This window comes from Sphaeramia orbicularis, chromosome 20 (assembly GCF_902148855.1).
Source record: "Sphaeramia orbicularis chromosome 20, fSphaOr1.1, whole genome shotgun sequence".
In the NCBI taxonomy this organism is placed as follows: domain Eukaryota; kingdom Metazoa; phylum Chordata; class Actinopteri; order Kurtiformes; family Apogonidae; genus Sphaeramia; species Sphaeramia orbicularis.
In genome coordinates, this window is record NC_043976.1 from 1,599,893 (window position 1) to 1,621,934 (window position 22,042).

Below are 22,042 nucleotides of genomic sequence, written 5' to 3' on the forward strand. Positions count from 1 at the left end.
AATGAACGGCATCGTCCAGAACTTCACATAAGTATAAAAGCTGCCTGTGAATCAGCATTCAGGATTGGAATGTGTTCACAAGTAGAACATTTTGATATAAGTCTGTCTGTGTTGCTTGCAAATTGAATAACGCTAACTCTAACGCATTAGCAATGGTAAGAACATGGGGACAAAAAGCAGAACTTAGCGACTTGAGCAGGGCTCTTTACACTGTCTGTTTATACTGACAACTCAAACAAGTGGTCAACCCAATCCGAGATCCCTCACAGAATGCGCACAAAAATCTGCATGCAACACGAAAATGACACGCTATTATTTTTTCAAATATCTCTTTATTCTCTCACAGGTGCATTTTTGGAACTGAAATAAATAGTCAGGGCAGAGTGTTTCACAAAAATGGCCGCTGTTGATAAATCACTCACAATTTATATGTATTTAAATGTTCAGGTTCTGCATGCAACACCAGTGGACATGATGGGTTCCACACCAAACCTGGAATGAGATTTAGACTGAAGAAAAACCCACGTGTGGATTAGAAAAACCACTAGGATCCACACATTGAACCCAGTGTCTGTATTTAGAGTCTATAGAAGAGCATTTACACACGTTTACACATCTGATGCACTGACACCTAGGGAGATTTAATGTCCATATTTGGGTCCTATTTAATCCTATTTAGTCCTATTTATGGATCAGAGCAGGAGTATAATTTTTTGTGCATTTCTCTGTGGTCATCATTAGGTCCATCCTGGGGGGAAATCTGTCTACATTTACCTTTGATTATTGGGTCTGAAAAGATGGAAAAGTGACAGATACTAAAATAAACCCAATTTCATGGAAAGACCCAATTCAAAAATCTATTTTTCTGAAATCAAAAGTGAAGTTGCAGGGGGACTGAATTTACTCTGCAACGTCCCATTTGTGAAATGTTCAGCCGCTTTGATTTAACCCTTAGATCCCCGAGTGTCTGGACCCTACACTCTGTCAAAAACCAATCTGTTTTTATGCCACTTTTGTCATTGTCACATTAAAAATAATCCTATGTATCATATTTTGGTCCACAAAAGACTGATTTCATATGTGACATTTTTAAAAAATTTTTAACAATTTTTTTTTCACTTAAGCTTTTATTGAAATTGAATAAACACATAATCAGCAAAAAACAACAAAAAGTGAACAAACAAACCTTGCTTGTGGACATGACACGACATTACATTCACATTATTCAGTCCTTCCACCATTCAAGGCTCTGTAATCAGTCCATTTATTCCATTTTTTTGTCCATTTGTGCTTCTTGTAGTTGCAGTTTGTCAGTTTTTATTTTCCATTGTTTATATTCCTTCAATAACTGTCATCCATTGGTCCTTTGTTGGTGCTTCTGTCCTTCCCCACTTCCTTGTAATAGCTTTTTTGCAGCCACTAAAAGTATCCTAACCAAGTATATGTCGTTTTCCACTACACTTCCATCAGACAAGTTTCACAAATACAGTCCATCACAGCACATTAGAATCTCATACTCCGGTATTTGTTGTAGGACTCCACACACCATCTCCCAAAAACACAGTTCAAAATGTTTTTTAAAATATTTTGAACATTTGAAAAGCAAAGTACATATCGTATATAGTATGTAATATATATATATATATATATATAGTCTATCCTCCTGAGACCCAGGAAAGTGAAAGTTTTAACTTTTTTATGTTAAACAGTTGTCTTGATTGGAAACTGCAGAATGCGAGTTTTTTCAGGTACATTTTTAGAATTATTGTTATTCTTGTATTTATTTTTTTAATGGTATGTTCTTTGCAAAGGACAGCATTTTTTTAAGTAAAACTGGAACTTTTGTCCCCTACAGAGGACATAAATGCATTGCTTGGTGTCAGGAGGATATAACAGTGATAGAACAATGTCAGAGTCCTTTTGACCCGCCTGTGGAATCCTGACACAAAAACTGCAATTTCATAAAGTCTATAGTTTAAAGAGAATCATTGTTTTTCCAAGAACTGCTGGTCTATGAAATAGTAACAACTTTTCATTACAAAGATATTACAAGTAAACAACCTCACTGGGTCTTTTTTTGACCCACTTTTGTATCTAAGGGTTAAGTAACTGATCTGAAAATTGGTTCTGTTAAAAACGTTGTCTTGTAAACACATCTGACTGCATTAATAATGGACTTTAATCTACTTTTTTTTTCTTTTTTGTCCAGATTGAGTCAGTGCGGTTTGTCAGAGGTCAGCTGTTCTTCTCTGGCCTCGGCTCTGCAGTCCAATCCGTTTCATCTCATAGAACTAGACCTGAGTGAGAACCAGCTGCAGGATTCAGGAGTGAAGCTGCTCTGTGACTTTCTGCACATTCCAGACTGTCAACTCCATACTCTGAGGTCAGTTCACTTCTTTACCCAGAAGGACCCTGTGGCACTTCTGTGTCAGGTCACAAATTATTTTTTCTCTCTATTTAATCTTTCCCAAGAGATTTACCACCCTATACTATAATATTATCCTCTGAATTTTACTTTTTTCAAACCCCTATTTGTCATGACCCGGCTCAAAAGGTCAAAACCAAAAGGGAGACAACACCATGTTAACCTTTCCCAAATGATCTTTATTGAATATATTTAACCAAATTAAATAGTCAAACGAATCTTAAATAAGTCAAATTGGACCAAATTAAAGTTTTAATAATATGAAATACAGAAGTCATTTAAGTCAGTGGTGTAGGATATGCATGAGTGGAAATGGTGTGTGTGAAAGTGTTGTAAGTTCCAAGCAGAAATGAACAAGAAAAGCACTCGGAGAGTGCAGACCTCCACCAAGGCAGATTAGTGGGCCCCTGTGCCCCCCCCGATCACCACCAAATTTTAATCATTTCTTCCTTGTGCCAGTATCAACATTTCCTGAAAATTTCATGAAAATCCGTCCAGAACTTTTTGAGTTATCTTGCTAACAAACAAACAAACAAACACGCATGCACGCAAACACACTAAGCAAAGCGATCACAATACCTCCTGGAGGAGGTAATGAACTTAACGAAATATAAGCAAACATAACTAAACCACACCCATGGATACCTGGGGAGAGAAGGTCAGGTCAGGGAGAGCGTCAGAGACAGTGGGGCTGACTGGAGGAGCTTCAGTTCTGTGTGCACACTGGGCCCAGGTGTGCAGCATCACTCGAATGAACTCCAACTCACAGCCTCCAGGTGGAGATGCTCCTCCAAGCTGACAACACAACCTGATGACAGTCATCACACAATGAAAATCATCTGTTTTCCTGTGTTTAATTTACTGATCATGTAGATGTTGATAAAGGCTCTATTGTCACGGAAAAATTTCTTGGCCCACTCCTGGTTTTCTTCAGTTTTTTGTTCATTTTAATGCCTGGTCCAACTAAGGGTCCATTTGTTTGGACAAATATAATGATACCAACAAAAATCTCTCATAGTAGTTTAATTTAACCGCTAATATCTATCCATTTAACATGTTTTCTTGATAATAACCCAAATCACTTTAGTTCTTCCATCAGTATCTATGTCATTGTACGGACAAAAACAGTGCTTTTATTCATTCCATGTTTTTTTTTCTGTCTGTTTTAGTCACATGACACACACAGGAGTTAGGACTGAATTATAGAACCACTGTTTTTGAGGACTTTGGATGGAATAATCATTTTTTCATGACTCTATCTATCTATCTGTCTGTCTGTCTGTCTGTCTGTCTGTCTGTCTGTCTGTCTGTCTTTTTTCGTTTCACAATTTTTTTTGGTATTTAAGTTTTATATTGAAAGGTACACAGAGTAAATGATTAACATAACAAACATGAATCTAAACAACATAAACACTCATACACACACCCATTCACACCACGTAGACTTGCACCAAATGATATAGAAATATAAATATATATATATATAAATAACATACATATATTCTTATGAACATGTATACATATATGTTAAAAATCATAATAATAATAATGATAAAAATATTAAAATACAGCAGTCATGATAATATAAAAATTTAAATTAAACCGTGATAATTTGTGTGACGTGTCCCTATTTTCCAGATACCATAATGTTCATATAAGGTTCCCATAATTGTCCAAATTCCTCCAGTTTTCCTTTGGTCATGTAAGTCAGTCTTTCCAGTCCCATGCACTCTGATAGTTCTTTTATCCATTGCTTCATAGAAGGAGCTTCCATGCTCTTCCAGTTCAAAGCCATAACTCTTCTGGCATGGAACAGTCCAAAGTCCAACACTTTAGTTTGTTTCTTAGTATGTGTGAAATCCTCAGGATATATTCCCAGTATACAAAGTTTAGAACAAAATGGAATCTTAATGTTAAACTCCTCAGACATACAATTGATGACCTCCTTCCAGAATCTGTGTATCTTTGAACTTTCCCATGGACAGTGAATCAGAGTTCCTTTATTATCTTAGCATTTAGTGCATGTATCAGGAATATGACTGGACATATGATGGAGTTTTTCAGGGGTTATATAAACCCTTGTTAATCATTTATATTGCAGTAACTTTTGTCGTGTGTTTATAGTTTGTTTTTGGGCCTTCAAAAAGGCCTTGTTCCAGTCTGGTTCATCCATGTCTTCTTGTATATCATTTCTTCATGCTTTCAATGTACCTGTTGTTGAATCTTTACAATTTGATCTGAACAGATTATAATATTTAGATAATAGGCCTTTCTCTCCCTGTTTTCTCATTTGCTCAATTAATGATAATTTAGGTATACACCTAATTTCTTTAGACCTAGATGACAAAAACCTTTTTACCTGTAAATGTATCTGTCTGTCTGTCTTTCGTTCTTTCTTTTAATGTGCATTATTTCTTCTCTTTTCAGACTGAGTCGCTGTGGTTTGACAGATGTCAGCTGTTCTTTTCTGGCCTCTGCTCTGAAGTCCAATCCGTCTCATCTTGCAGAACTAGACTTGAGTAAAAACCTTCTCCAGGATTCTGGAGTGGAACTGCTGTGTGACTTACAACAGAGTCCAGATTATAAACTGCACATTCTGAGGTCAGACACCAATATTTAGGTCTGTTTCCACTATGTGGTTCAGAAGGTGTGAAAGCAGACCAAGAGCTGATATTACACTGATCCACACTGGGTCCAGAGTCTGAGTAATGAAATAATCTGTGTTTGTTTATGACACAGGGTAGATGAAAGCAAAAGCAGAACTACATCTGACGAACATGAGCAGTGTGAGTACAAGTGTCCGTTCAACTCGTTGACTTTCTTCCTTCTATCAGAGACCTGCTCAGCACCTTCATGTCTGACTGCTCTGATCAATCACTACAGTGCTTTTATATATGGGTGAATGAATTATTGTTACTATTTTCCAATATAGAACAACAGGAAACATGGTCAAAATACAGATACAGCTTTGAAAAGTAATATTAGACAGTTGAGATAAAGTAGTAAAATACCAACATTTCTGATAAATGTGACTTGAAAAGACATCAGTATTCTGTCCAAATGTGAGGCAAAATATCTGGTTAAAAAAATATATCAAATATTTAATTTTATAAAGAAATATGTTGAATTTTGAATAATTATGACCAATCTCAGTTTTATCAGTAAAAATTAAATCAAATGGGTTTTTTTTCAGTCTTTCCATAAAATTGGGTTTATTTTAGTATATGTCACTTTTCCATCTTTTCAGACCCAATAATAAAAGGTAAATGTAGACAGATTTACCCCAGGATGGACCTAATGACCACAGATAAATGCACAAAAAATTATCCTCTTGCTCTGAGCCATCCCATAATTAATGAATTTATAATCAAATATTGGGTCCATAAATAGGACCCAAATATGGACATTAAATCTCCGTAGGTGTCAGTGCATTAGATGTGTAAACATGTGTGTAAATGCTCTTCTATAGACTCTAAATACAGACACTGTGTTCACTGTGTGGATCCTAGTGGTTTTTCTAATCCACACATGTGGGTTTGGCATCAGTCTCAGTCTCATTCCAGGTTTGGTGTGGAACCCATTGTGTCCACTGGTGTTACATACAGAACCTGAACATTTAAACGCATATAAATCACAGGTGATTTTTGTAACAGCGGCCATTTTTGTGAAACACTCTGCCTTGAATAATTACTTCAATTCCCAAAATGCACCTGTGAGAGAATAAAGAGATATTCAAAAAATTGTAGCTTGTAATTTTCATTTCCTTTTTACTGTTACATGTGAATTTATGTATAAAAATAATGTAAATAATATAAAAATGTGTTTTATCTGAAAAATAGTTTCTATTTTATCTTAGTAAGTATTTCTTTTTAAAATCAACCCAAAGTGTTTCCAAACCTGCTTCAGAACATTCGTCTACATCTGGTTTGAGTTTTTAGCCCCATGTCCTGTTTTTAGAACCAGTTTCACAGATGAACCCAGTTATACAGCGTCACATCATAACAAAACTTATCTCATGACACTTTACATTTAGAGCTGGAATAAACCAGACTCTTAAACCAATGTACAGAATCCTCCAGCAGTAAACACTTGGTGACAGTGGAAGGAAAACCGACCTTTAACAGGTAGAAACCTGGAGTAGACCCCGACTCTGGAGGATGGACCACTGACATGAGCAGATAAAGGGTTAGAGAGAGAGACAGAGAGAGAGAGAGAGAGAGAGAGAGAGAGACTTGTGTTTAGTCTGAGTTTAATAGCAGAAAGTTGTTGGTCATCCAGTTTTTAATATCTTCAGTGCACTCCTGTAGTTTTTTTTTAGGTGATGGGCTTCCAACATATTAACATATTAATGCTGCAGCTGTTGTACTAATTTCTGCAGAAGTACAAGGGTTCTAATAATTATTTCTAAACTTGTAAATCACTGGTGGTTTCACACTTACTTCATTGGAACCGGATCTGCTGACATTTCTGTTTGATCTGAAACTAATAATAATAATAGTAATAATAATAATGGGTTGGATTTATATAGTGCTTTTCTAGACACCCAAAGTGCTTTACATTATTGACCCATTATTCATTCACTCTCACATTCTCCCTCTGGTGGTGGTAAACTACATCTGTATCCACAGCTGCCCTGGGGCAGACTGACAGAAGTGTGGCTGCCAATTCGCGCCTACAGCCCCTCCAACCACCACCAAACACTCACACACCAGTGTGGGTGGCACTGGAGGCAGGGAGGGTGAAGTGTCTTGCCCAAGGACACAACAGACTGACTAGGACAGAGCAGGATTTGAACCGCCAACCCTTCGGTTATTGGATGACCCGCTCTACCACCTGAGCCACAGCCGCCCCTAAACTAAACTGATGTTGTGAAACTTCCCTCAGACCAAACCGAACAAAAGAGGAACCCTCGGTCAGAATCCAACTGAAACATGGTTGTGGTTCATTTACAGTGTTACAACACTTTTTGGACTTTCAGAACCGTAAAAGGACATAATGCAAGGCATTCAGAACCGATAAACGTAAGACGGAGAACAAATGAAAGATGAATTAAAAATGAGGGAGTGTTTTTATTAGAGCAACAAATCCAAGCCAGTTAACACCTGTGACGAAATGTAAAGAATATGATCAAATATGAACCTTGTGTCAGATGTCCAGTTGTGAAAACCCCCTGAGACTGAGGACGACCATGTGTCATTTTATTGGGTTAAAAGAAGGTCCACATGTGAGTTTGATGTCTGCTGACTCTCTTCACCCCCCAGGTCCGTCCACATCAGACTCAGACCTGAAGGAGGTGGAGGACGGCGGACAGGACTGTGTGGACCGAGACCCTCACCTGAATCCTGCAGATCCAGAGAAGCAGCAGCTTGTCTGCACAGAGGTTCAGGCTGGAGCGTCCACCTGGGAGGTACAGCCATAGAACGGACAACCATTTGGACAAACGACGGTAAAGTCATGAACCAGGACATGGACTGAACTAAAACTGGACCTTTGTCATTTCTAGGAGTTCACACCTGAAGTATCAGCTGAGTCTGGACTCACTTCATACAGGTAACCAAACGTCCAAATACACAACACCCATCATATGTCAGGGCTTTAAGGAGAACTGTTCAGATTCTGTCTTCAACGATTCACAGTTTTCATGTGATTTCCTTGATGAAAACCCAAGACATGGACTGGTATGGAGTTGTGATGAAATGCGTCAGTTGTGTCCCTTTCAGTGTTTATGCTTTCAACACTCGTTCTTCAGTTTCTAGTGTTCATCCTGTCGCAGCTGTTCCATTCACATTTAGTCCAGAAATACAGTTTGTTCCTCTGACTTTAAAAACACCACACAAAGTCCAGTTTAATCACCAAATTGTTCAGTAAGTCAAAGGCCTGATGAAGACTGGGTTTGTCATGATTTCAGAAGAACTAGAAGCTAAAACCATAGTTACTGATCAGCGAAGGTTTAAAGGTGGGTTAGGAGACGTTTTCCTGGAGCATTTTTTACTATATTGCTTAAAATCCCCTTCACACCAATTAATTAAATACTTTAACTCAAAAATAAAAAATGTTCATCACCTGTGGAATGGACAGGACTGAAAAAACACCATCCAATCATTTTAACCGACCCATCGAAATAACTGAATTGTGATATGTCTATCAAACTCAACTGCCGTTTGTCCCTCCCCCCTCTGTGTGTACCCCTCTCTGTGCACGAATTGCACATTCTGAGTCTGGGAACACTTGTACAGGAAACAGTCAGAGCTTGGCTATATTAGTTATATTAGGATGGAAAATTCATTGGTACGCTGTTTTATCACTAACATAAATCACTAGGAAATGTAACGGTAGTTAGATAGGTTTGAACTGGAGCTGTTCTGCCAACAAACATTATAGTGAAATGAACAGATTACAGCGTTCAAAGCAAACTGTCATGGGCTGTTAGTCTGACATCAGTTGTACTGCAATTAGCTGTTCTTACCAGATTGAGATTACTTAGAACACGTAGCAAAATAACAAGTCCAACTTCTGATCTAATATACTGATGAACAGACGCACCTGCAGACCTGAATTCAGACGCATAGATCTGCGGACTGGGGGGGGTTGATGCTGTTCAGCGCTTGTGAACCCTCGGGAACAAGCATTGCGCGTTTCGGTACTCTGGAGGCATTTGGACTTTTGAATTGTGTATTGTCAAAATGTAGCTTCCTTGAACTGTTTTTCCAGGATCTTGGACTCTACCTTTAATGCAGAGTCTTGTTTTCAGACGTTGAATGTTGAGACAAAGACAGCGTCGATGACTGACTGAGGACGTTAAACCTGCAGCCTCCACGTGGACAGAGGACAGTAATAGGACCGCTCTGTGTCTCCCAGGTTCAGGTGTCCTCATTCAGGTGCCTTCCGTTGTACTTGGACTGGATTGGTGTTCGTTGTGACTCGGGAGGCGGGGCTGGTGTACAGGACCGTCCAATGGGATGAGCCCCTCCTCCGGTCAGCCGGCAGGACGCCTGCAGGGCCGCTGTTCAGTATCGACAGTCCTGAGAACGCCGTTTGTCAGCTCCACCTCCCACACTGTGAGACAAAACCCGGTAAGGAAGTTCAACAGCTGAACCGCGGTCCTGCCGACGTCTGCCAGAGGACGAAGAGCTCCTCACAGACACAACATGAACCCACTCCATCCTCAGGTTCATCTGTTCACACACTGTGGTGAGGTGGTTGTGAATGAAAACTGAAGGCTGTGTGTTTTTGCAGGTCAACGCTCTAAAAGCCTGCTGTCTGTCGTCCACATCACTGATGATGGAATGGAGTTCATTGAACCTCTGGAGATCACAGACACTCATGTGGTCATCGACGTCCCACATCTGTCTGTGTTTGGCCTCGTCTGGGTTTGGGAGAGGATTCAAAACTTGATCTCCGTTGGCGGTCAGATGGATGAATCCACCAGTCAATGCAGCAGATCAGTCCTTGGCCAAGTTCTGCTGTTCCTCAAACCACCAAACCCAAGAAAACAAAGACAAAAACTAGACGTGTTACTACTGCCAGTCAACGTCCCTGTGGAAGATGTAAAGACTTTTGTAAGTTTTTAGTCCAAATTTCATAGTTAAAGCTGCAAATGTAAAAAAATCTAAAAAAAAATAAACCTTTTCAGCTGCACTTCCCCCAACTAATAAACATATCTGGAATAGATACTGGGTCTCACAAGACCACGTATCATGCTAGGGTTACCTGGTGTGCTGGGTGAGGGGGGGCAGGTGGCTCCTGGGCTCATGGGACTTGGGGACCTGCGCCTTGCTAGCCCCCAGGTAGCCAGTGCCCAGCGGGGGGGTCGGCGGCTGGCGTCCCTGTCCCCCTGGGGGGGCTGGATCCCCTTCTCTGTGTTGTCTGCTCATTGGCTGGGCCTGGGGACCCTCTTTTTTGGCCCCCGGTCCTTGGACAGGTTGCGGTTGCATGGATGTGTTCATCACTGGGTGCACCTCCGTCTCTCTGTCTTGTTCTCGTTGCTTTGCACTGGTGTAGGGGATTGGTGAGGTCAGCTGATGTGGTGTGGATCTGTTTCTGGGGTTTGTGCTGTCGTTGTTTGTGGTGTTCTAGTCATGTTTTCTTCTCCTGTATTTCTCATTGGGCAGGTCTTACTTAACTAACTTTATTCTATTTAAATTTCCTTTCTTTTTCTTTCTTTTTTTCCCTCTGCCCAGTTTGTTCGGTTTTTGTTTTGGTTGTTGTTTCCATTGTGGTTGTCCCCATGGTTGTTGTTAGTGGTGTTGTTGGTGTTCTCCTGTGGGGGTCTTTGCCACTTTTCTTCTCCCCTTTTCTCCCCCCTCCACTCTCTCCTCTCCTCCCCCTTTTAGCACACATTTCACTGGAGAACCTAAACCCAACCACCACCATTCAACACCCAGCAGCAGAACCCCTTTGTGTTTAGTCCCCTTTCCTCACACACACACACACACACACACACACACACACACACACACACACACACACCAATGTATAATGATAAATATGTAATCAGTATCTGCTTTTGTCCTGTCTTACTTGTTGTCATGTCTTTGACATGTTTGGTTACGTTGTCAACAACAACCACTGAGCTGGTTTGTCCCACTGTCTTGTCTTCTGTCTGTCTTGTCTTCTGTCTGTTTTGTCTTCTGTCTGTTTTGTCCCACTGTCTTGTCTCGTCCTGTCCCTCTGTACTTCTGTCTATGTGAGCCCTCCCTCTGTGTACATGTATACAGGCAAGAAATGGATGAACATGTGAATATAACGTTTCAGATTGTTACTTTAACACAAGCTGTAAATAAAAATGAAGTTGTCCTCCGATGGGGGTTTAAAAAAAAAGTCTGCCCATAGTGCCCAGGGGTTTTCTAGAAAAAATTAGTAAGAGGGAGCACAGGTAGGTGAGGGAGCGAAGCGACTAAGTGGCGGGGGGTGCAGTGTGAGTTTCCCTTGCTGCAAATGTATAAAAAAATCGAACAAAGGCAGAAGGGGGAGTTTCCCTTTTGAAAAACTGAGGTAAAAGTGGAACATTTTGAGGCTATCTGAGAGGGATATTGTAACTCTAGTGGACCTCCTGCAATTTTTTAAATCAACCAATTAGGGCTGCAGCTGTCGAATATTTTAGTATTCGAGTATTCTACTGAAATGATTAATTGAGTAATCGGATAAAACTTATTTTTGCTTGGTTAAAGAGCAGTTATAAATACACAAGAGGAAATAAGGTATTTCACTTAATGAAGGACCAATTGGTTTCCTTTTTATTTTTTTTGATAACAGTTTTATTTGTTACATTGATATGGTGCATACGCAACAAAATGTATTTTCTTGACTAGAAACATTTTCAGAGGCAACTGCAAATACAAATAAAAATAAATAAAATTTAATTACTTTCAACTTAGTATTTCTTGTAAGTATCAAACATAAAAGGCATTAATAATTTAAAAAAAAGCGTAAACATTACCTTTTTGATGTGCAACTGAACTTTGGCAGCTGTAAGTTTCAGAATTTACAGTTTAGACTGAACAGGAATGTGTTGTGGCAGAAAAGAGACAAGAACATCTGAACAGGAACTGTGAACGAGTCCATGTATGAACAGTTTGACACATTTCTGCGAAATTCAGGACAATCAAGGCAATGCCCCCCCCCCCCACCTTATCTGTCTGTCTCATAACCTATAACCCACACACGTGCACATCCAGTTAATCCAGCTTCATTTTCAAATTTGGCCGTGACAAGGTAAGAAAAAGCTTTCAGCAAGCCGTGCACCATTTTGGCCGTGCTTTTGGGAAATTAACCGTTCAAATCACGGCTCGCTGCCTAAATCTCTGCTTGTGAAAATCATAATAAACTCTCCACACATTGGACAGTTCCATAATGAACACAAACCTAGCCCTCCGTTATGTTAGTAAGGTGCATTAACGTTAATCTCATTGATTTGTGCTACGTTAATTTTATTTTCTCTGGGGTCCTCCGCTCCATTCTGGGTGTTTTATGAGAAGATGGTACATCACAGATGTGATGTTGTGGTATGGAAGGGCCGTGTTACAACGGATACATGACACAGTGTTCACCTGCTGTTCAGTCTGAAATGCTTCCACACTAACGACATTTTCTGTCTTTTTTATTATGTTTTTTTGTCTTTCGTCGTCATTGCTGTATTGACTCGCCTGTCTATGCCTGCTTCTTCTATCTTCCCACTGCTTCATCCGAATACTTCCGCGTCCTCCGTCATCTTCCTTTGTGTGAGTAACGTAGGCGCGTTGTGACACATTAAATAGTCTGTGTGAAATGCTGTGCTTTGAGCTTTACAATTAAATAAGTGATTCCTCGAGGCAGAGAATATTCCTCGATCATTTTTTGTAATCAAAGTACTCGAATTATTCGAGGAATCATTTCACTCCTACAACCAATCGAAGAGTAACTTATTCTTCTGTTAGAAGTGTAATAATGTTGTAAATTTCAGTAAGGGGGCGCTAGCCGAAAGTAAAAGGGCGCAGCGCCCCTGTTCCCTGGTTCAGAAAAACTCTTGCTGTCACATGTACAGATCTTAAAGCAGATGGTAGAAGTTACAGATGTGAAGTTGTGAATCATTCTGAACTTGGAAACAATTCATTTACTGATGGGGTTAAATCAGTTGCTAATGAAATGCTCCTAATGTCTCTGAAGGTGCAACAACAATGGCCTGATGCCTTGTACATCGACGTAACGCCTCAATGTGACCTCATCACAAATCACAAATACAGGGTTGAGTGTCCTGAAGCCTGTCTGATACAGCCCAAGGTGAGGACAAAGCTCATGAATTCAACTACTCCTACATTTGACTTTGGACACCATCTCAAATCCACACATTTGTTGCTTGTTGCAGGAAAACAGGTTTGACCTGAACTTTGGTCCAAATTATCACAAAATGTTTGAGATTCGCCTGCCAACAAACACAGAAGAAGTGACTCTAACGATCCGAGACCAAGAAAATTCAGATGTGTGGACGCATGAGGTGGATCTTCCTGGTAAGACATTTATTTGTCCACCTGAGGACAGACTGAATCACATACTTCACACACACCAGACACAATGTCACATTATTAGCCAATGGTCCACATGGTGTAGATGGGGCTGTGGTGGAAACAGTAGGATTAGAATTCTATTCTACGACGTCACCACCAGACGATGGAAAGCCAGCACACACCAGAGCAGAGCTTTACTGTCCTAATCCCACAGAAGACCTTTGAATAGAAGTAGTGATAGAAGGTATGAAGAACACAACTCAGAAAACAGAGACTTTAAAATGGTGTTTGACTCCTGTTTCATTGCTGACGTATGAACACGACTGATGTCATGTTTAGTTTGGTTGGTTTCATTTCTTTTGTAAATATGCATCCATTCGTCATATTCCAGATGAGACAAATTCAAGAAAAAGTTGCGACGGTACAAAATTGTCCACTTCTTGAACTGGTGAATATCAAACCCAGTTGGACCAGGGGGTGCCCAGCTGACTGTCAGAAAATGAGTTTGGATTTAGTTGATAAATCTAACCCTAACCCTTTTCTGACTAACGGACCTTCTGACAATAGGGCGCCTCCCAGACCAGGGCCCGTCTCTGTGGAGTTGGCATGTTCTCCTCATGTTCTGCAGGTTTCTTCAGGTCATTTGCTTTTCCCCACTATCAAAAACATGTATGCTAGGTTAACTCTCCTGTCGGTGTGGTTCTGGTTTAGACCTGGAGTCGGTCCCTGGGTGTCTCCACTGCTCCTCGTTGTACTTGGATTAATGTGTTTTGGTTTTGCAGCCTCTTGGAAACATGGACTTTTTGTCCATGTTGTTCCTCAGGACTTTGTACACACTCATGGACTGAAGACTCCAAATGATGAAGTATTTCAGTTTCAGTTTTTCTCATTAGGTGTTCAACAGTTCAACAGTTCAGGGTCTTCGTTGTGATTCCAGATGCTCCACACATTCTCTATCATGGACCAGTGTGGACCACATCAGGCCAGTCCAGGACCAGAACCCTTCTCTTTCTCACCAGGTCTTTGGAATGTCTCCACAATATGGTTTTACGTGGTCTGGTGGAAATGTACATGGAGCAGGTGTTGATCCAAACCCTCATTGGACTTTTCAGCTTTAATGACCTTTGACCCCAGACCTGGACAGGTCCTATTTCCTGGATTTGTTGCTGGTACTGGTTTGGATGGTTCTTTTAGTTTCCACTGAGTCCTGGTCCATCCCAGACACCTCAGAGAAGTCCATGACACTGGATCTGGTCAAAGGTTCTGCAGTTCCACAGACCCATGTGGTTCTGTGGGGTCTGGATGAATGCTGGCTCTAGATGTACTCTGGTCCAAACCCTTCAGATCCGTATCAGATCCTTTTCTCATACATTTGTTGGTCTTTGGTTTTAAAGGTCTAGCCCTTTTCTTGGATGCTGCTTTTGTTCTGAACCATCTTCTTCTTGGTGGAATGGACGAATATTCACTAGTTCAATCAAGTAAAATATGTTGTGTTTATATCGTTGACAATGAAACAGGGACATTTGAACGTCACCTCCTTCTGTTTTCATTTTAGTTTTTATTGTGTTCCAACTTTGTCATGTTTGGGGTTGTAAGTTTTTTGTCATGTGACTCATATTGATCACATAATGAAATCAACTCATTAACTTCCTCATACCAGTAATATTCATTTTAAATGTGCCAAGCGTAGGTTTAAATACAGAGCATTGCATTATGGGTTGTTTGGTTCAGTAGTGTTGCTAGGCTAACGGGTTTATTGCTGTTTTCAGTGTCTATAGTACATACTGACTTTGTGTCTGGACTCGACAGGTCTGAGATCCAGATGTGAACTGAACCAATGTTGTCACTTTCAGGTCCTGGAACTGAGGAAAATCTACCGAGGGCTGTGCAGAACATCTCACCAGAGGAGCAGTCGTCTACAGTTCAGTTTGACTTTGTTAATCATGTGTCCAATCCTGGGATCATGTACAGCGAGTCGCTCATTATAGTGAATAAACCTCTGCCTCATGTCCGGTTCTGCATCCACCACCTGGGGTTATTTCACTATAAACACCAACTCCTTGTACATTATCCTGCTTTTGACACAAATACTGACTGGAAAGTATCTGATAAATCCTTTAAATCTACTTTAACGAACTACTCTGTAGACGTTCATCTTGACAAAGCTGATAAACCAGACTAATGCTGCGTTCCAGGTAACCTTTGACCCTTGTTTTTCCAACCGTTTATCGGTGAAAATCCACTGGAATGGCCGTCAAACCCGTGACTTCCCACCTTCGAACTCGTACTAGATCCATGTTCTCCCAGTTCCGCGCTTTGACGTCACGTAGCCCGTGAAACTACAATGGTGACCCCCATGGATGTGGTGTTTATGCTAATTGTTTATTAAAATAAGGTATTGCTCTAATGTTATTTATCTGTAAATGTTCTGCATAATCAGCAGCTGCTCTAGCGTTAGCTAGTTTTCAGCCCACTGAGTGCAAGAATAAATTCATACCAAATTCACATCCAAATATACAAATAACGTAACAAAAGGTAGAAGAGCTTCTCTTGCCTTATGCACCGTTTTTCCTCCTGTTTCTCTCAAATAAGCAAAGAACAAACTCCCCTGGGATAGAAATGACTATAAATGAGCATAAGCCCCGTACGGTCTGCCCAGAGCCTTCGATATGAACAGTCAGGACACTTCCATAGACTCCCGCTGCAAAAAATGCCGAACGAAATATGGACCTTCTTCCAGGTTATGGAGGGGTTAATAGTTCCAAACACTGAGTGTAGCTGCATCGAACACATTCATTTTTACTTTTATAGCAACTCCTGCGCTACGTTAATAAGATATTGTCATCTTTCATTTGATCAAGCGTATTTCCTTTATTAGCGACATTTATGGTTTAAATTCTGTTTTCTTTGGTATGTGTTAGCGTTTGTATACATTTATATCTTAAACTACTGTTATGTTGGATTTTCAGCTGTAGCCCGATAGTTAGCTAGCTTGACGTGGCCAGCTGTTGAGATTCAGGCTGTGTTCACACCTGGACAGTCCTTTGGTCTGCTTATTTGGTTTGGACTGAATGCAGACTTTATTTTTTCCCTTTGGGGCAGATCGCATTCTCATTGCACTTTTTGCTCGTGGACCAAAATTTGTAAACAGAAGCACACATGTGACAAACTGTGCTGGCATAGGACAGAAAAGTCAGGGGCGGGGTGAATCAGAGACGGCGGGTGTTGATGAAAACATACGAGGAGGTCCTACGTACAGTTAGCGTTTTTGGAATATGTGTTCTATTTTTACAGACACAAATTTACAAAAATAATATCAACTGTCATGAACAGCTGATTGGAGTCAGTCTGGTAATATGGACATGTGACCAAATGACCATGAGACATTCAGTGTCCTCATTGGTCCACGTCTGTCCACGGCTCATGCTGCTGTTAGCTCTGAATACCCATGAGGCTCAGCTACGGTGGCTCATCAAGCACAAATAGACTCATGGTTCCTTGGTTTGTTTGGGCTGGAGGACGGTTCTATTCACAGCAGAAGTGACCCGGCCCAGAGTCCGTCTGGAAGGGGACTGGTTCCGTTTGTTTTTTTTCGTTTGTCAGGATTTTGAAAGGAAATGAACTCTGGTCTGTTTTAAACGGACCAGTGGGTGTGAATCCACCCTGAACCTCTATAACCACAAATGGAGTTTTTAACATAAGGTAACGTTAGTCCAAATGTGGTTCTCAGTGGGTTTTATTGTAGTTGTTTTGCTGAACCTGGTGGTGTTTGGTTCAGTTTGTCAGCTGAGGTCATGTGATCATTAGTGTCTAAGCCTTTTGTAATATAACCAGAGTTTCTGTAGAGCTGAACTCTGCCAATAAACGTTCGTTAAAGTTATTATTCGTGAGTTAAAGGAGGAGAAACTTCTGTCATTTGGCGTGTGTGTGTTTATAGGGCTCTGGGTCTGCCGTGCCGGTTTGTTTACATCTAACTCCCACAATTCCTTGCGCTCAGGCAGTTTGATGTGACAAAGTCCTGAGTCGTGGCTTGAAGTGGTGACTGTACGGGCTGAAAAACCTGCCTGGAACGCAGCATAAATGTCCCCAGGTTGGATTCCATGTGAATTCCAGTGTGGTTTAGTTCCTAATGACAGCAGCAGGAAAGTCCACATACATCCACGGAAACAAAGACGGAGCACTTCCACAAAGGAGTGAAAATCTGTCAGAATGCAAATGAAATGTTTCCTTTACAAGTGGAAAATAGAAATACCATCAGTTTAATGACAAAAAACTAAATCCAACACAAATGAACAAATAACATCTAAATGAAGAAGATCTGATGTTTGGACAAACTTCACTCATATTTGAATTGACTTTGACAAGTTTTGTGACTGTTTGATGGAATAGGATCAGAAATGGTGGAAGTCTGACTTGGTAACGAACTGTCAATCACACCTGTCAGTCAAAGTCTGACACGGCAGATGTCAGAATGAAACCAGAACTCCAAACAGACTCAGTAGAGTTTTTACTCCATGACCACTTGATGGGAATAAATCTTGTTCATTTTGGGCATCAACTGTTGATTAATTCAACCTGAGTTTTTACACAAAACCTGATCTCCTGCCTTAACTTTGGGTGGTTTTTATAATCATCTTTCAGGCTGAAACCCTCCTCCATATTCTGGACCAAGTGGCAGAAGATGATTTTAAAACCTTCAAGTTTCACCTCCAGTATGTCGTCAGGGGCAACGTCCAGCCGATCCCAGTCCACAGGTTGGAAAATGCAGAGAGGACGACTGTGGTGGATCTGATGGTGCAGACGTATGAGGAGTCTGGAGCTGTGGAGGTGACCAAGACGCTTTTACAGAAGATCAGAAGGTCTGATCTGGTGAAGAAGCTGACAGACATCTGCTGAGGAACAGGTCAGTCAAAGGGAGAACAACGAGATATGACGATGTTTGGAGTGGGTTTCTGAAATAAATACACTGAGGACTAGGGCTGTGTATTGGCAAGAATCTGGTGATGTGATACAAATCCTAATACTAGTATCACAATACGCTATATCACAATGTATCATGATACTGTTAAAAAGGCAATTATTTGTTTTCTTTTTTTTTAAGATTAATTCCTGGAAAAATTGAATTACACCAAAAATTTGTAGAAATACTAAACACATTTTTATTTGATCAGAACAGGATCTAATGCTATATCACAAAATATTTCTAATTCTCCTAGTTTCCAGAGGAACTCCCATCTACCTCTCAGACAGTAAAAAGTGCCTTTAGGATGCTTCAAATAACCATTATTTAATAGAACCGTGTTAAATAATAATGAACAAGATATAAACAATAAAGACAAACAAAAATGAACCTCTACCATATCTGCATTTGAATAAATACCTACAAATATCGATACAGTACTTTTTAATATCGATACAGTATTGTGAAATGAAATATCGCAATATATTGCAAAATCAATATTTTCTACCAGCCCTATTGAGGACTCAGCGGTCGTCTCTCAACTAGCTTCTTAAATGTCTCCAAAGGTGTGCCTCAAGGCTTAGTTTTAGGACCCACTTTTTTATTATTATTATTACCTCCGCCAAGGAGGTTATGTTTTTGCCAGGGTTTGTTTGTCTGTTTGTTTGTTTGTCTGTCCGTTAGTGTGCAACATAACTCAAAAAGTTATGGACAGATTTTGATGAAATTTTCAGGGTTTGTTGGAAATGGGATAAGGAAGAAATTATTAAATTTTGGTGGTGATCGGGGGTGGGGGGGCCCACGGGGGGGGGGGCCACTGATCAGCCTTGGCGGAGGTCTGCGCTCTCCGAGTGCTTCTAGTTATTATTTAAATCAGTGATGTGGGTCAGAATGTCACCGATGCGTCTCTACGTCTTGATGTTGATGATACGATTGTGCTTTTTCTTCCGAACAGCCTCGTCCTGGTCTTTGAACATCTGCAGACATCATGTGACTTCATCCAGTTCCACTTCTACAATCTCAGACTGGTATTTATATATCAGCCCATGTTGGAACCACGTTCTGCTCTGAACAATAGTTTGTGAAACCTCCCATTTGGTTTTTCTGTGGAATCTGCAAACCGCTGCGGTCTTCTACGTAAACATGGACGGTGTTTGAAAAGGCTGTTTCAGTTTTCACACATAAGGAACAGAAGAACAGATGTGGGTGTAAATACGGGGATAACAGACAGGATTGGACTGTGGTAGAACTGAACGGAATTCTACTGCCTAGTTCACATCTGTGTTTGTTTTGTGTGTGTGTGTGTGTGTGTGTGTGTGTGTGTGTGTGGGGGGGGGGGGGGTTACCAGTGGATCCTAGGATTGATGTTTAAAGTGTTTATTGTTTTCAGAATAAAAGTTATGATTAACACAACATGTGATGGTTTACAGCAGATGAATGCATCACAGTTCGAAGACAAATACAGCGGACAGAACATCTGTAACATGGCTTTATTTCAATAATTAAGATGAACTCATACAGGGTTATTTAAAAAGAATGAACCGATTTCATGACACGTTGCTTCAGTTTTCAAACATCGTCATAGAATGAGTCAGTGACTGTTTGAAAGAGGAGTTTTCTACGCTTTGAACGGCTAACCTCGATGACCTTAAACATCCAATAACAACAGCGATCAACTCAGTGGATGGTGAAATGCTGATACGTGTCTGGGAGGAATCCTCTTATGGCGTTGATGTTGTCCGTGCTGCAGGTGGTGGACACACTGAACACTTGGACGACAGGAAATAGAAGTTGATTGTGAGTCGAATACTTGGGACTTGGCTGGAGTTTTCTGTTGCTTTTCCTTATTAAAATATTGCGTCATGAAATGGGTTCATTGTTTTTGGATCACCCTGTAGATAGAACCTTCCACAGACAGAAGCCACTTCTACACACAGATCCAGAAAAGATGCTGATCCCACCTGTTTTCCACCATTGTCTGATTTCCACAGCGAAGCCAAAGGAGGAACAGAGGTGAGACAGGCTGGACTTTTTCGTAGTTTACCGGCCGACAGGCTGTAAGCTGTTGTCCTCATCGTCTGTCGTCCGTTACAAAAATTTCAATCGTCTTCTTCTCTGAAACTACAATTCCAATTGACTTAAAACTTGGTATACAGCTTCTGTATGATGATGTCAACAAAAGTTAGTGAAATTATTTGGATCCGGATCTGATTCTAGATTTGGTGCAACTTTGAAAAATTTTCCCATTATAAGAGATAGGAAGTGGATGATCCAATAAATCAGTATCAATGATATCAAGTGTGAATTTGAAATTTGTACAGATCTGATTGAATATGAGCAAAACATGGACTATTTCTGTAATAGAATAAATACACAGAACTGGGGCAGAAGAAATGGATCTGGATACATTTCCCAAAGCTTTGAATTTGGATGCTAAGATACAGGGACACTGGTCTGATTTTTAAACTTATATTTTATTGTTTCATTTTTGAAAGTTTCCAACACTAACATTTGGAACATAGTGTCAGTTGTCGTTCTGTTTATTGTCCATTTTTTCCATTGATTTTCACATGTTTCTTGCTGTAGTTTCATGACAAAAATAAGTCTGTTCATGTTGTGAATTTCTTCCACAATGTCTCTCCAGTTTTTTTAAGGTGGGGGGGTGTTTCTGAGATCCGGTGGCAAGGAGTTCCAGAGTTGGGGAGCAGAGCGGCTGAATGATCTGGTCCACATGGTGGTGAGACGGGCAGAGGGAACAGTGAGGGGGATGGAGGAGGAAGATCTGAGGGTACGAGAGGGAGGGGCAACATGAAGGAGGTCAGACAGATATGGAGGGGCGGGGTTATGGAGGGGCGGGGTTATGGATGGCCTTGAATGTCATTAGGAGGATTTTAAATTCCATCCGGAACTGAACCGGGAGCCAGTGGAGCTGTTGGAGGACTGGAGTGATGTGGTGAGTGGAGGGGGTCCTGGTGAGGGGAGGGGCTCCTGGTGAGTGGAGGGGGGTCCTGGTGAGGGGAGGGGGTCCTGGTGAGTGGAGGGGGGTCCTGGTGAGTGGAGGGGGGTCCTGGTGAGGGGAGGGGGTCCTGGTGAGTGGAGGGGGGTCCTGGTGATGATGTGAGCAGCAGAGTTCTGAACTAACTGAAGTTTATGGAGGGATTTGTGTGTGAGACCAAAGAGGAGAGAGTTCCAGTAATCCAGACCAGAGGTGACAGACTGTGAACAAGGACAGCAGTGGTATGGGGGGGGGGGGGGTGAGGGAGGGGCAGAGGCGCTTAATGTTACGTAGGTGGAAGTATGCAGACCAAGTGATGTTATTGATGTGGGACTGAAAAGACAGAGTACTGTGGAGGATGACCCCCAGACTGTGAACCTGTGGGGAAGGGGAGACCGTGGAGTTGTCAGTGGTGAAGGAAAAGTTGTTGGTTTTGGATAAAGTGGATTTTGAGCCAACGAGGAGAACCTCGGTTTTGTCACTGTTTGAGAAAATTGGAAGCGAACCAGGATTTTATGTCTGCCAAGCAGTCAGTGAGGGAGGAGGGTGGGGGGTGGAGGTGGGTTTGCAGGTGAGGGAGAGCTGGGTGTCATCTGCGTAGCAGTGAAAGTTGATATTGTATTTCCAGAAAATATTGCCAAGGGGAAGGAGGTAGATGGTAAAGAGGAGGGGCACCAGTA

General features: G+C 41.0%; 1 protein-coding gene and 1 long non-coding RNA gene across 4 annotated transcripts in view; one reads left to right on the forward strand and one right to left on the reverse strand.

Moving 5' to 3' along the window:
• LOC115411480 (NACHT, LRR and PYD domains-containing protein 12-like) overlaps positions 1–19,695 on the forward strand; it is a 51,156-nt gene extending 31,461 nt beyond the window's left edge. The window contains exons 9-20 of one of the 3 annotated variants that reach the window (XM_030123629.1): positions 2,210–2,383; positions 4,853–5,026; positions 5,165–5,211; positions 7,687–7,832; positions 7,929–7,975; positions 9,284–9,498; positions 9,662–9,984; positions 13,070–13,183; positions 13,269–13,410; positions 15,261–15,328; positions 18,049–18,310; positions 19,323–19,695. In XM_030123629.1, coding sequence (XP_029979489.1) covers positions 2,210–2,383; positions 4,853–5,026; positions 5,165–5,211; positions 7,687–7,832; positions 7,929–7,975; positions 9,284–9,498; positions 9,662–9,984; positions 13,070–13,183; positions 13,269–13,410; positions 15,261–15,328; positions 18,049–18,303 — 1,705 coding nt within the window. In that variant the 3' untranslated portion in view covers positions 18,304–18,310; positions 19,323–19,695. The other 2 variants (XM_030123630.1, XM_030123631.1) reach the window with 2 other exon arrangements.
• Positions 19,696–19,709: 14 nt separating this feature from the next.
• Positions 19,710–20,362, reverse strand: LOC115411509 (uncharacterized). The gene is made up of 2 exons (XR_003934225.1): positions 20,131–20,362; positions 19,710–20,087 (listed from the first exon to the last, which is right to left on the reverse strand). It is a non-coding gene; the product is annotated as an uncharacterized LOC115411509 (long non-coding RNA).
• Positions 20,363–22,042: the final 1,680 nt, after the last annotated feature.